The 15137-nt window shown below is 34.5% G+C and overlaps 1 protein-coding gene across 3 annotated transcripts in view; it reads right to left on the bottom strand.

Annotated features, from left to right (window-relative positions):
* Nucleotides 1-13790: 13790 nt before the first annotated feature.
* Nucleotides 13791-15137, bottom strand: part of ZPBP2 (zona pellucida binding protein 2) — a 45863-nt gene continuing 44516 nt past the window's right edge. For 2 of the 3 annotated variants that reach the window (XM_072780420.1, XM_072780418.1), the window contains exons 7-8: nt 14827-15007; nt 13791-14249 (exon numbers count right to left, since the gene is read on the bottom strand). In XM_072780420.1, coding sequence (XP_072636521.1) covers nt 14155-14249; nt 14827-15007 — 276 coding nt within the window. In that variant the 3' untranslated portion in view covers nt 13791-14154. The remainder of the gene's footprint in view (nt 14250-14826; nt 15008-15137) is intronic. The other variant, XM_072780419.1, reaches the window with a different exon arrangement.

The raw sequence follows: 15137 nt of genomic DNA, 5'->3' as shown, positions 1-15137 counted from the left end.
GGTTACTTCTTCTGTATGGCCTGTAACACACTGAATACATCTCTATTATGGCATTTATCATACTGTACTGAAATTATTAGTACATATGTCTGCTTCACTAATGTGAAATTTCTGGAGAACAGGGTTTAAATCTAGCTTTCCGGGATCCCTGGGTGGCGCAGTGGTTTGGCGCCTGCCTTTGGCCCAGGGCGCGATCCTGGAGACCCAGGATCGAATCCACGTCGGGCTCCCGGTGCATGGAGCCTGCTTCTCCCTCTGCCTATGTCTCTGCCTCTCTCTCTCTCTCTGTGACTATCATAAAAATAAAAAAAAAATCTAGCTTTCCTTTGCTAAGGCTCCATAAACAATCGCTTTCTTCAGAAATGCCTTTGAGTTGGGGGAAGTTTGGGAGACATATCCAGAATTTCATAAGGCTGGCTCAACCTCAGAACTACCAATTGTCTCTAAGAAATTTTGTTCTAACCTCTCAGAGTCTCAGCAAGGGACTACTTGTCTAAGGGAGGTTAAACTGACCCAGAACTTGAGGTTCATATTTAATTTGCTGATTTCCCTTATCTCACATTCCTGATTCCAATGTAAAGTTCAATACATTAACTGCATGTATCTGTAAGAAATTTCCTGTTCCAGCAGCTCAAACTGGGATAGAGATGGCTTTGAAATGGGGGCGGTTGGGATAGTCATTATTTGAGCTTGGAGAGATGTAGAAGATTCCACTAACTCTTACTCATTTTTCAGAACTCTTAGCTCACAAGCAATACCCATCTCTGATAGTTTCTTTATCTCTCCAGTCTAGTTAGAGATTTCTAAACACATTGTGTTTATCCTTTTTGGGAAGGAAACCCTTTTGGAGAAATGCTAGTTAAGCCGCCTGGGGGTAGATATGATCCTATGGAGTTGGGTGTCTTGGATAAGGGGGAAAACTACTTTGTAGGAAACAAATCAAGGAATTTATTGATTTTGCTCCTAAGATAGAGGAGAGGGACAGTGGAAGGAGAGAGAATGAAGGGAGAGAAGCACAAGCAAGAGAGAGAGAGGCTGAAACTAGGTGAGGTAGTAAAAACTTCTAGATATGAGATAGGTGAAGAACATTCAAGAATGGTGATACCAAACATGTTTCTGGAGAGCAAGGTTTAAATCTAATAAGCTGGATTATTTGCTCTAGGTCTCTCTTGGAAGACAATTTAAAATTCTGGATAAGATAATGTATTTTTTAAAGTTTTATTTATTTAAGTAATCTGTATATCCACTATAGGGTTTGACCTCATGACCCCAAGATCAAGAGTTGCATGATCTTCTACTTGAGCCACCCAGGTGCCTCTAGATAAGAAATTTAAAACCATTCATAAAAAGCATCAAATTGCTGACAAGAAGCTCAAGCCAAAATATAAGTAAAAAGGAGACCCAGGGAGATAAATAAAGTATCAGAACACTAATGAAATTTTGCCGCACATGAAGGGGACTGAGATTTGCAAATCCAGGCAAGCTGGGGCTTCAGTTTGGCCAAACTTGTGGATTAATAAATCTAGAAGTTAAGGCCAAGGACCCACCCAGGTGGGAAATCTAATTAAAGATCTTCCCGGGCAGCCCCGGTGGCGCAGCGGTTTAGCGCCACCTGCAGCCTAGGGCGTGATCCTGGAGACCCTGGATAGAGTCCCACGTCTGGCTCCCAGCATGGAGCCTGCCTCTCCCTCTGCCTATGTCTCTGTATCTCTGTCTCTATGAATAAATAACTTTTTTTAAAAAAGGAGATCTTCCTCATATTAAACTGGAATTTCAAAGGGTTACATCACTGAGGTAAAAGTGAATCATCAGGAAACCCATACTCTTGCCTCACCTGCAGGGGATATAGGGAAGACTTTGGTATTGAGTGGAGAAAAGGCTTGAAAAAAGAAAAAAGAAAAAAGTTCTGAAATATTCTGGCCATAGGCTTATGTTTTCAGAGAACTTAGCTTGGATTTGCATCATCTGGGTATTTCAGAGAATCTCAAATTGCAAACTTAGTTTGTGAGGGTCCAGGATTAGTTGTGTCCCTGGATGCCAGTCAGAAGTAAACACAAGTCTTTTCTGGAAGAAGTCATCTTAATTTCCACAAATAATTTTTTTAAGGACAATGAATAGTTCCCAGCAAAAAAATATCAAAGCATAGAAGGAGATGGCAAGAAGAAGCAGAAACAACAAACAGCAGACAGAGGCTTATAAAGATATTATTATTGGAATTTACTAGAGTAAATATATGCTCATTAATTTGAAGAAATTGTAAAATGAGCTTGATAATACCAATGGCAAGAAGAAACTATAAAAAAGTTACCTATCCTATTTGTAAAAGAACCAAATATAACTTTAGAAATGAGATATTTGATCCTACATTAAAAACAAGATAGGTAAAAACAACAACAACAACAAAACAACAAAACAAAAAACAAGATAGGTAAAAGAATATGTGGATGTGGGGAATCCCTGGGTGGCGCAGCGGTTTGGTGCCTGCCTTTGGCCCAGGGCGTGATCCTGGAGACCGGGGATCGAATCCCCATCGGGCTCCCAGTGCATGGAGTCTGCTTCTCCCTCTGCCTATGTCTCTGCCTCTCTCTCTTTCTCTCTCTGTGACTATCATAAATAAATAAAAATTTTAAAAAAAGAATATGTGGATGTAACTGAGGAGAAAGTGAAATTGAAATCAGAAAAATATACTCAAAATATAGAGACAAAAGATGGAAAATACAGAATGAGGTTGAGAGACATGGAGGATAGCATGACAGGGAATAAATATGTTTAATCAGTGTTCTAAAAGAAGAGGAAAATGAGATTAAGGCAAAGACAATATATGAAGAGATAATGGTTAAGAATTTTTGCAGAGCTAATGAAAGATATCAAGCCACAGATTCAAGAAGCTCAGTGAATAACAGCAGGATCCATAAAAAGAAATACACATCTAGACAAATCAGAATAAAATTGAAGAACAACAGCAAAGATAAAATGTTAAAAACAGCCAGAAAAAAAGATCTCTTACCTTCAAAGGAGTTATAGTTTAACTGAAACTGACTTTAATGGGATTCATTTGATGATGAAATTATATCTGTGTTGAAATAACTGCCAACCTAAAAATTTATACTTCATAAAACTATCTTTTAAGAATTACGGTAAATAAAGTTTTTAGACAAACAAAAATTGGGAGAGTTTTCCACTAGTATTTTCTCACTAAAGTAAATTCTTGCAAAAGATATTCCAAGTGAAAGGTCTGAGAAGTCATGAAGAAGTACATGAAGTAATGAAAAAGTAATGAAGAATAATTACAAAAACCTGGTAAATACATAGTTAAATCCAAATGAACAGTAATTGTGGGGTGTGGACCATGTTGACTCTTAATCTTGGGGTCATGAGTTCGAGCCCCATGTAGGGTGTAGAGATTACTTAAAAATAAATGAACACTAATTATATATATATAAAACAGGGCACTTGAGTAGCTCAATGGTTGAGTGTCTGCCTTTGGCTCAGGTCATGATCCCAGGGTCCTGGGATTGAGTCCTGCATCAGGACCCCCACAGGGAGCCTGCTTCTCCCTCTGCCTATGTCTCTGCCTCTCTCTCTGTGTCTCTCATTAATAAATACATAAATCTTTTAAAATGATAATAAAATGATAGTATCTTGTGGAGTTAAATAACATAATATCATAATGAATTTATTAAAAGGTTCTATTAAAATGTTACATTTTATCTGGGAAGAAAGAAAAGATATTGCTTAATTTTGGACTTTGATCATTTAGTATGCATGCTATAATTTTTAAGATAACTACTAGTAAAATAGAATCAAACCAGTGAAGGGAAGAAAAATATAATGATAAAAAAGCTATCAACAAAAATACAAGAAATGAATGAAAGAGAAACCCAGAACAGGTGAAACAAAAAACCCAAAAGAAAATGTGGAATGAAATCCAAATGTATTAGAAACTACATTACATGTACATGGGCTAAATGACCAGTAAAAATGCATATATTGTCAGAATGGATATATTTTATCTATTTGCTGTTTATGAAACATCTAAAACATAAGGATATAAAACATTAAAAATAAAAGGATAGAAATATATTGGATATGTAAATACTAATCAAAGGGAAGCAGGTGTGACTATATTAATATTAGGCAAAATAAACAAGGATTAAAGCACTATTAGTGGCAAAGAAAGTCACTCAATAATGATAAAAGTTCAATTTACCAGGAATATATAACAGTTTTGAATTGCTATACACATAATATAGCCTCAAAATATAGAAAGCAAACATTGACAGATCAGAAGACAAAATGATCAAATACACAACCACTTGCATTAGTAATTGATAGAATAAGCAGCTAAAAATATCAGTAAAAATATAGATGTGTTGAAACACATGATTAGCAAACTTAACAGACATATTAGAAAGGTGTACTCAATAATAACTGTAGAATGTATGCCTGACACATTTATAAACATTGTCCATAGGTTGAGCCATAAGTTTCAACATATTTTTAAAAATTGAAATCATACATATCATCTTCTCTGACCACAATAAAACAACCTGGAAATCAATAAGAAAACATTACTAAATATCATCATATCTTAGGAAAGTAATGCACACATTTATAAATAACTCATGAGTCAAGGGAGAAATCCTAATGAAAATTAGATATTTTGGGGGTTTAACAATAACAAAAATATGCATATCAAACTTGCATGATTAAGCTATATTTTAGAGGTAAAAATGTGTGTCACCTTAATTATTCATGTTAGAAAAGAAGAAAGACCAAAGGGGGGAAAATATCAAAGAGTTAAGTATCTATGTCAAGAAGCTAGAAAAAAAAGCTGGCAAAATAAAACCAAACAAATGAAAGGAAGGAAAATAAAGACAGAGCACAAGTTTATAAAATAGGAAACAAATAATAAAGAGGTTCAATGAAGACAGATATTGGATCTTTGAAATGGTTAATAAAATGGACATACCTCTGACAAGAGTGATAAAAGAAAAAAATAAGCACATACATAAAGTGGACAGTCATATAGATGCTGCAGGCATTGAAAAGATAAGGAAATATTAGGAACAACATTATACCAATAAATTTGAGACTTTATAATTTGCTAAAACTAAACTAAGAAGAAAGAGAAAATATGAAAAATCCTATAACCACAAAAGACATTATATCAATAGTAAAATATCTTCCTACAAAGAAAATCCTAAGCCCAATGGTTTCTCCAGTTAATTCAATTAAGCGTTCAAAAATAAATAGTTCCAATATAAATAAAGTCATCCAAGGAACAGAAAAAGAGGAAACACTTTCCAACCCATTTATAATGCTAGTAAAACCTAACTAGAACAAAAGAAACTAAAATGTAGGCCAGTTTTACCCATGAACTTACATGCAAAAATAAGAAAATAAAATAGCAAATCAAATCAAATAATTAAAAAAAGACAATACATTAGGATAAGTTTAGATTTATCTAGGATTTCAAGGTTGGTTTAACAATGAAAAATCAATTTATATCATTCACCACATTAACAGTTTAAGAAAGAAGAATAACATGATAATCTCAATAGATACAGAAAATACACTTGAGAAAAAGAAAATACACTTGATAAAATTCAATTTCCATTCATGATAAAAATTCCTAGACAACTGGGAATAGAAGGGAATTTTCTTAACCTGATAAACATATTATAAAATATCTGTAGTAAACATCATATTTAATGGTGAGATGTTATAAGCTTTCTTTCTGAGATGAGAAACAAGTAAAGGATGCCTGCTCTCACTGCCTCTCTATTTGACCCTATATAGCAGGTCTAGCAAGTACAGTAAGTAAAAAATATATACATATAAGGATTAAAAAAAAGAAAATAGCATTACTTTCAGGTGATCCAATGTATATATAGAAAGTCCAAAAGAGTCTACAGATAAATTATTAAAAAGTGAATAAGTCAATTTGCTAAAATCAATATACAGAAAGCAATCATATTCTTATACATTTATCAGCAACGAAAAATGAAATTTGGAAAAATACTCACTGTAATAGCATATATTCAAATTTAATTTCAAAATATGAAATACATAGGAATCTATCTAAAGGTCTGAAAGAGTTCTAACACATTAAATTTTAAAATCTTATTGAGAGACCTGAGGATACTTAAATAAGAGATACTATGTTGAAGGATTATAAGACACAATATTGTGAAAAGAAAATGTCAATTCTTCCCAAATTATAGATACAATACAATCCCAACAAAATTTCAATAGTTCTGTGTAAGTATATAACTTAAGTGGATTCTACAATTTATATAGAAGTGCAAAGGGACAAAAATAGCTATGATACTCTTAAAGAATGAGGTGAAAAAACTTGCTCTACCAGATATCAGGATGGATTATAAGAGCCATAATTTTAGTGTAGCATTAGAGCAGTGATAGACAAACAGAAGAAACTGCTGAGACATAGATTCTCATGCATAAATGGACACTTCATATATGAGAGAAGTATTACAGATTAGTGGGGAAAGGCTAGACTTTTCAATAAATGGTCCAGGGCAATTGGGTAAGCACATGGATAAAAAATGAAATTTGATCCCTACCACACAGCATATATAAAAATTAATTCCACATGGATTTTAGATCTAAATGTGAAAGGTAAAACTACACTTATTAACATTAAAAACTTATATTCACCAAAAGGTATCTTTTTTAAAAAATATTTTATTTATTCATGAGAGACACAGAGAGAGAGGGAGAAATAGTCTCCATGCAGGGAACTCGATGTGGGACTCGATCCCAGGTCTCTAGGATCACACCCTGGGCTGAAGGCAGGTGCTAAACCACTGAGCCACCCAGGCTGCCCACCAAAAGGTATCTTAAAGAGGTGAAAAGACAAACCATAGAGTGGGAGCATATATCTAAAACACATGTGACTCATAAATCAATAGTATCCAGTATAGGGAGCTTGTAAAAATCAATTTTAAAAGAATTATGAAAAATAAAAATTTAAAAAAATAAATAAAAAGAATTATGAATCATACTTTTTGGAGGAGGGATATAATCAGGGAGAGGTACATAGGAAAGGAATGGGTTTCTAGGATGCTAGATGTATTTTATTTCTTCACTTGGATGATAGGTAGCTCAGATGTTTATTTGATAATTATTTCTTAAGCTATACTTTTATGGGTAATGCATTTTTCTATATTCACATTATAATTCACAATAAAAGTGATGGAAAAAAGAAAGAATGGTGATGTTTACTGTTCTACTTGAAGCTTTTTGTGTGTGTGGAGGCAGTGTAAACCCTTCCTCTATCTGCTTTCCCTAAAGGCTACCACTGAAATATTCAAAGGACAGAGGGTCCTAGGCTGCCATCTAGGTTGCAATAGCACTTAATCAAACAATACTCTACCAATCTGTCTCAGTCACTAGTCTGTGCCCTCTCTGGCGACAGAGACTGAGACTATTGAGCATAGTACCTGTGGTAAATGAAAACTTACTGACTAATGTATACACATTGTGGTGAAAGTCGTGGATTCCTAGCTGTATAGAATCACTTCTTTATCATAGGTCTCACAATCTAATACAGAGCCTTGAAATTGTTGTTTAATGGGTTACAAAGTTTTTTCTTATAAATTGTATGACTACATAAAGTTACACTGTAAGAGAGGTTGAAACCAGGATTAATTTCCCCACAGTTGAGATGATGCCAAAGATGTACTAGAAATTGAGGGAGTCAGGACTAGAATCAGAAAGCCAGGATCTTTCCACTGTACACTGCAGATTCTTCCTCACTTGTGACCCTGGGATCATGATCTGAGCTGAAGGCAGATGCTTATTTGACTAAGCCACCCAGGTGCCCCTTGGGAGATACTTTAAAAGACAAATGAATTTTAGACTCAAATAGAGCTTGGTCAGAAGGAAAGAAGAGAAGAGCACATGCACATATCTCTACCCTCAATTTAGTTAACCTCTGCATTTTAAAATTTGATTGGCTTTCTTCTATGTGACCCATGTTCCAGAAAACTTCCACAGAAATGAGGGAGGGTCTAGGAGCTTTTTCAGTCAAAAGCTGTGTGAGCTATGCAAGAAACTGACTTCAAGCTCCTTTGGACTGAGGTGTACTTCCTCTACTCTCCGAGTTGTTATGTAACATTTTCTAATCAGTGGTTGGTGGTTAAAACCACTTTTTTCTCTTTTTTGCTTCCTGTTTCCTTATCTCTTTTGTTTTCCAAACACCTTCATTGTTCTCTATTTGTTTCTGGATTTGGATACCAGATATCAATGTATTGTTACCCTTGGAGGGATCTAAAGTGATAGCATAGTATCTGCTTATCCAGATTCCACCACACATTTCTAGCAGTCTTCATAATAAGCACTGATACTCTGGAACTATACTTTGGCACTAATCATGTTTCTACAACCTTAGGGACTTTCAGACTTTTCATTATTGTGTCATAGCTGTCTGAAGTTATATTACTTCCTAACAGCTACAATTTGTTCTTTCTTGGCTACTGAATTTTCAATTTTGAGGAATGAGTTACTGGTGAAATAAGCCTGCTATGGTAAGAAAATAATTTCTACTCTAGGCCACTGACACCTGCACAAAACTGGTAATCTTGTGTTCTTACTCATTACTGTAACTCAAAAATTCCTTTCCTTAAAATTTCCTTCTTGAGATCAGGTTTTGTTTTGGACTGTAAAACTATTTCTACTCATAGAGCTAAAGGTAATCATACTAATCTGTCAGTTTATTTATATTCTTCCTTCTGAGGTACTGAAGAAGTTTATGAAACAAAGGAGGAAGGCAAGAAGGGCTCTGAGAAACATTTATCACATGCATGGGCTGTGGGGTAGGGAAAGCTTGCCACGGGTGAACACAGTTAAGATGCAAATATGGCAACAACCTAAAGTGTAAAAGGACACTGGAGGATGAAAAACAAAATGTAAAAGGAGAAAATAGTTTCCTGGTTTAGGAAAAAAGAAATTCACAAACTCAAGAGCAGTGCCTACATTTTGTGGGATTATCTAAAGAGCCAGGGAAAAGTCAAGTCACAGTCATATCATCAGAAAGCAGCATATGGCAATCTTATGTACTCAATACCATCACTAGTTCTCCCTTTAACCTGTACTGTTCATTTTCCCTCACTGGGGTTAGTTAAAGTTTGTATTTTGCTCATATCATATTTGCCTATGGGCATTATCTCATTAAACTGCTTTATTTGAAGAGCTCATACAAAATGTTAGGAATAGTTATTACTTGTTAAGATAAAACTTGCCAAGAAAGAGCTAGTATAAGAGCTTAGATTCCGGAGACTTCCAGTGCCAACTCTACCACTTACTAGCTGTGTGACTTTGGGCAAATTACTTAACAGTTATGTCCTTCTGTTTGCTCTGTATAAAATGTGAATGAGTATGTACCTACCATTATGGACATGAGGACTATTGAGAAAATACATAAAAAACATTTAGAATAGTACCTGGCACATAGTGTTATATAGGTGTCAGCTATTCTTTAGGAGCACATGCAGCTTTCCGCCTTCAATTCCCTAGGCATCTATCTCTCTAGAATGGTTCTGGTGGTAGTTCTACCTTCAAGAAGGAGACATTTAATTCTTTTTTTTTTCTTTCAAAGATTTATTTATTTATTTAGGAGGGAAAGAGAGAGTGTGTATTAGCAACCGGGGTGGGGGGCAGAGGGAGAGAGAATCTCAAGCAGACTCCCCACTGAAGGTGGAGCACAACATGGGTTTTGATATCAAGACCCTGAGATCATGACCTGAACAGAAATCAAGAGTTGGACATTTAACCAACTGAGCCACCCAGGCACCTCAAGACATTTAATTCTTAAGGAGACAGAAGTTTCCCTTTAGAATTCAATCATTAAAATCTTCACATTATATTTATCACTTTTATAAAATTCTGTTTCAAAATGAAATAAGCTATTATAAATAAAAAAGAATAATGTGTAAGTCTATCGAGGGCAACATTATATTCATTAACCTGTATGACTAATTCTTTTTACACTGATAGAGTAAAACTATCCAAACAACAGAGATTCATCCTTATTGGAATAGACACAAATTCTGGGTGTGGATTTGCCTTTTGTGTTCATAATGCTTCTGGCAGCACCAGTGGACTCATAGAGTGCCTTTGCCTTATCTACCATCATGATATTCTACACGACATTGTGTCTGATCAAGGAATTCACTTCAAAGCAAAGGAAGTAAAGCAATGGGCTCATAACCATGGAATTAAATGGTCTTACCACATACCCCATCACTCAGAAGCAGCTGGCATAACTGAAAGGTGAAATGGCTTGCTAAAATCTCAGTTACAGTGTCAGTTGGGAGAAAATACACTGAAATGAAGGGTTTTTGCAAATGCTTTGAATTGGGGACCTATATACAGTGCTGTCTCTCCTTCATAGTCAATATAGTCCAGAATCAGAGGTGGAAGTAGGAGTGGATACTTTCAAAATTACACCTAGTAACCCACTTGCAGAATTTTACTTCCTATCCTGGCGACTTTGAGCTCTACTGGTTTGGAGATCACCATCCTCAAGTGGGGAATATTTCTACCACGAAACACAACAATGGTTCTTTCCTGAGTTGGAAGATGAGACTGCTACCTGGACATTTAAGCTCCATATGCTATGGAAACAACAGGCCAGAAAAAAAGGAGGTAGAGTGTTAACTTACTGACTAGAGTGATGATTCTGATTACCAAGGGAGAATAGAGTTGCTATTCTCTCATGATGGCAGCAAGGAGGACCATTTCTGGAACCCAGGAGATTTTCTGGGGTGCCTCTTAGTTCTTTGCCCAATAATAAAGGTTAATGGAAAACTACATAGCAACACTAATAAAAAAGGGCAGAATATGAGGACCCATACCTTTGGGAATGAAGGTTTTGGTCATTCCACCAGATAAAGAACCTGCATATCTACCATGTTAATAGTAATACGAAATAACCCTATTATTAAAACCAGATAATGATATTACAAGAAAGGAAAACTACAGACCAATATATCTTATGAACCTAAAAGCAAAAATCCTCAACAGACTATTTGCAAATCAAATTCAACAATGTATAAAAATAATTATACACCATGAGCAAAAGGGATTTATTCTAAATATACTAGGATTGTTCAACATTTGAAAATCAATTAATGCAATCCATCTCATCATATGATCACATCAATAAATGCAGAAAAAGCGTTTGGTAAAATCCAATACACATTCATGATAAAAACTCTCAGAAAATTGAGAATAGAGTAGAACTTCCTCAACTTCACAAAGAATATCTATAAAAAAAAAAAACTATAGCTAACATCATATTTAGTGGTAAAAAAAAACTGGATGCTTTCTAAGATCCAGAACAAGGCAAGGATGTCCTCTTTTACCACTCCTCTGCAGTATCATACTGGAAGTTCTAGTTAATGCAGTAAGACAAAACAAGAAAGTGAAAAAGATTGGGAAGGAAGAAACAAAACTGTCTTTGTTCATGGATAACATTATTGTTGAGGTAGAAAAGCCCAAAGAATCAGGGCATTTGGGTGGTGCAGTTGGTTGAGGATCTGACTCTTGGTTATAATCTCAAAGTCATGAGATAGAACCCAAAATCAGGCTCCATGCTCAGCATGGAGTCTGCTTAGGATTCTCTCTCCCTCTGCCCTTTCCCCATGCACGTGCTCAGATAAACAAATCTTAAAAAGAAAAAAGAAAGTCCAAAGAATCAACAAAAAATATCCTGAATTAATAAGAATTTACAGTAAGATCACAGAATATAAGCTTAATATACAAAAGTCAATTGCCTTCCTAAATACCAGCAATGAACATGTGGAATTTGAAATTTTAAAAATACAATATATTTTATATTTGCACCAAAAACTTTAAATATTTAGACATAAATCTAAGAAAATATGTACAGCATCTATGTGAGGAGAAGTACAAAACTCTGATTAAATAAATCAAAGAAGATCTAAATAAATAGAGACATATTCTATGTTCCTGGATAGGAAGACTTGATATTTTTAATATGTCAGTTTTTCCCAATTCAATCTAGACTTAATGGAATTCCAACCAAATTCCCAGCAAGCTATTTGGTGGTTATCAACAAACTGATTCAAGTTTATATGGAAGGTCAAAGATCCAGAACAACACAATACTAAAGAAGAAGAAAGTCAGAGGACTGATGATACTAACCAATTTTAAGATTTACTATACAGTAATCAAGACAGCATGGTATTGATGAAAGGATAGAAAAATTGATAAATGGAACAGAATAGAGAACCCAGACACAGACCCACACAAATGTAGTCAATGGATCATTGACGGAGGAACAAAGGATAGTCTTTTCAACAATGATGCTGGAACTAGACATCCATATGCAAGTAAATGAATCCAGACACACAAGTTATACTCTTCACAAAAATTAATTAATGCTAGACCTAAATGTAAAACATGAAACTATGTAACTTCTAGAATAGGAGAAAAATCTAGATGACTATGGGTTTGATGAAGAGTTCCCAGGTATGATGCCAAAAGCATGATCCATGAAAGAAAAAAATGGTAAGTTGGACTTTACTAAAATTAAAAGCTTCTGCTTAATGAAAGACTGTTAAAAGAATGGGAGAAAATATTTGCAAAACATGTATCGGAGGATCTTGTAGATAAAATATACAAAGAACTACTAGAACTCAGCAATGAGAATAAACAATCCAATAAAAAAATGAACAAAGATCTGAATAGACATCTTACCAAAGAAGATATACAAAATAAGCATATGAATAGATGCTCAGCATCAGATGTAATTATTTCAGATTAAAACAACAATGAAATACTACTATATACCTATTAGAATGGCAAAATCCGAACAACTGAAAATACCAAAAGTTGGTGAGGATGAGAAGCAACAAGAACATACTCATTGCTGGTGAGAATGAAAAATGGTAAATTAATTTGGGAGATGGTTTGGCAGTTTCTTATAAAACTAAACATAATCTTACCATACAATCCAGCTATCATGTTCCTAGGGTATTTGTGCAATTGAGTTGAAAACTTAAGTCCACACAAAAACCTGCACACAAATGTTTACAGCAGCTCTATTCATAATCTCCAAAAACTGGAAGCAACCAAGACGTCCTTCATACATCCATACAATGAGATATTGTTCAGCAATAAAAAATGATCAAGTCACAAAAAAGACATGTAGGAACCTTAAATGCATATTGCTAAGTGAAAGAAGCCAGCCTGAAAAGCCTACATACTGTATAATTCCAAGTACATGACATTTTAGCAAAGGAAGAACTATAGAGACAATAAAAAAGTCAGTCGTGTCAAGAGTTCTGGAGCAAGAGCAAGATGAATAGGTAAAGCACAAGGGATTTTTAGGGTGGTGCAACTATTCTGTATGAAACTGTAATGGTAAACACAAGGTACTATGCATTTGTCAAAACCCATAGAACTGTATAATACAAAGAATGAACCTTAATGTAAACTATGAACTATAGTTAATAATAGTATCAATGTTGGTTCATTATTGTAACAAATGTATCACACTGATGCAAGAGGTTAACAGTAGGGGAAATTGGGGAAGGGTGAGGGACATGAGCTGGAGTAGGTATACAGAACTCTATTTAATATCTGCTCAGTTATCTATAAATCTGAAACTGTATTTTCAAAACAAATTATTTTAAAAACAAACTAAAAGCAAAGGGACCAAAGGAAATAAGTTTTTTGGTTCTAATTACAAAGGTAATATACATGCCTTTATATCATATATCAGAGTGATTTCAAACAAATTAATATATAGAAAGTATAAAATTTTTATTATGTTATCCTTTGCTACTCTTCTTGACCTTAATATAGTCTTAAGTACAGAGCAACAGATTCAGTTTCTAAACAGCAAAACATATTTCATTGAAAAACATCCGCTAATACTTTCCTTTGTACACTGGAGATATTAAATTCCTTCTTAGAAATGCCAAGTCAACTATTTTTTAAAGTTTCTAAAATGTATGTTTTCCAATGTTTTGGTCTTACTGATCTTACTTAATGGATCTTTGATGCTCCGGGATGTGAACAAATTATCTTATGTTCCCCACCTCCACAAGCAAGGAACACACTTTCACCTCTAGTCTTCATATTACAATTTTTGTTTGAAGTTTATGCACAAGATTTAGCTCCATAAATACGGACGGAAACGCAGTTCTGACAAGTAACATCAACATCAGGACTAAAAGTCCCAGGACTACAAACCACTGCAGAGGAAAAAACACGGAGTAGATTACCATCATTTCAGTTAGAGGTATTTTATACCAGTAATATAAATCTGCTTTCAGTATCACAGTGTTTCTATACCTTTATTATACTGAGTAATGTTCACCAATTAAGTTGTGGAAGATTATGAGTTTGAAACATTGTAATTTCATGATCTTAAAGGTAGGAGAAAGTTAGGATCCTATTTTTCCCTTTAAAATCAGCATTTTACAGCTTCTTCTGCAGTGCCCCATTTATGAGTTCCTATTTCTAATTTTCTAGTTTCTATTTCCAACTCTGTTTCCTAGGTAGGACCATTCTGTTGTTTTCCTTCATAGCATAGCAGCTTAACTCAGAACACTATGGAAATGTTTTATAACACAGAAGAATGCATTAGGAAGAATTAATATACATAAAGATACTTATAATTAGAAATTTAGACTTTGAATTTTTACTTCCCTTTAACTAAATATAACATTTTGTGAAAGAACCACTATATTCAATAATCCTAAGGTAATTATTCATCTATTCTTCTGACTACATAACCTAAATATTTAGATAGTTATATTTTATAATTACCGCAACAGCTAGCACAATTACTGTGTAGACCATCATTTTTTCCAAAGCCTGGACGACAGCTATCCAAACGAACTACTTGAAAACTGTGGTCCACAAAGTGCATAGCAGGTATAGTTTTATTAAAGTCGTGGTAGTAAATGTATGCTTGGCTCCGGAAAAATTCTTCTATCCGATCTCTTGCCTAAGATTTTAAAATACCAGAAAGAAGTACAATTACTAAACTGTGAACCAAATTTATCCCTCTGTATCAGAGGCAATGAAACATAGTATAAGCATATCATGCTATATCCAACAGATGAATTCCTGAAAAG

The sequence above is a fragment of the Canis lupus genome, chromosome 16, assembly GCF_048164855.1.
Source record: "Canis lupus baileyi chromosome 16, mCanLup2.hap1, whole genome shotgun sequence".
NCBI classification, from domain to species: domain Eukaryota; kingdom Metazoa; phylum Chordata; class Mammalia; order Carnivora; family Canidae; genus Canis; species Canis lupus.
This window is presented reverse-complemented; position numbering and strand designations above follow the sequence as displayed.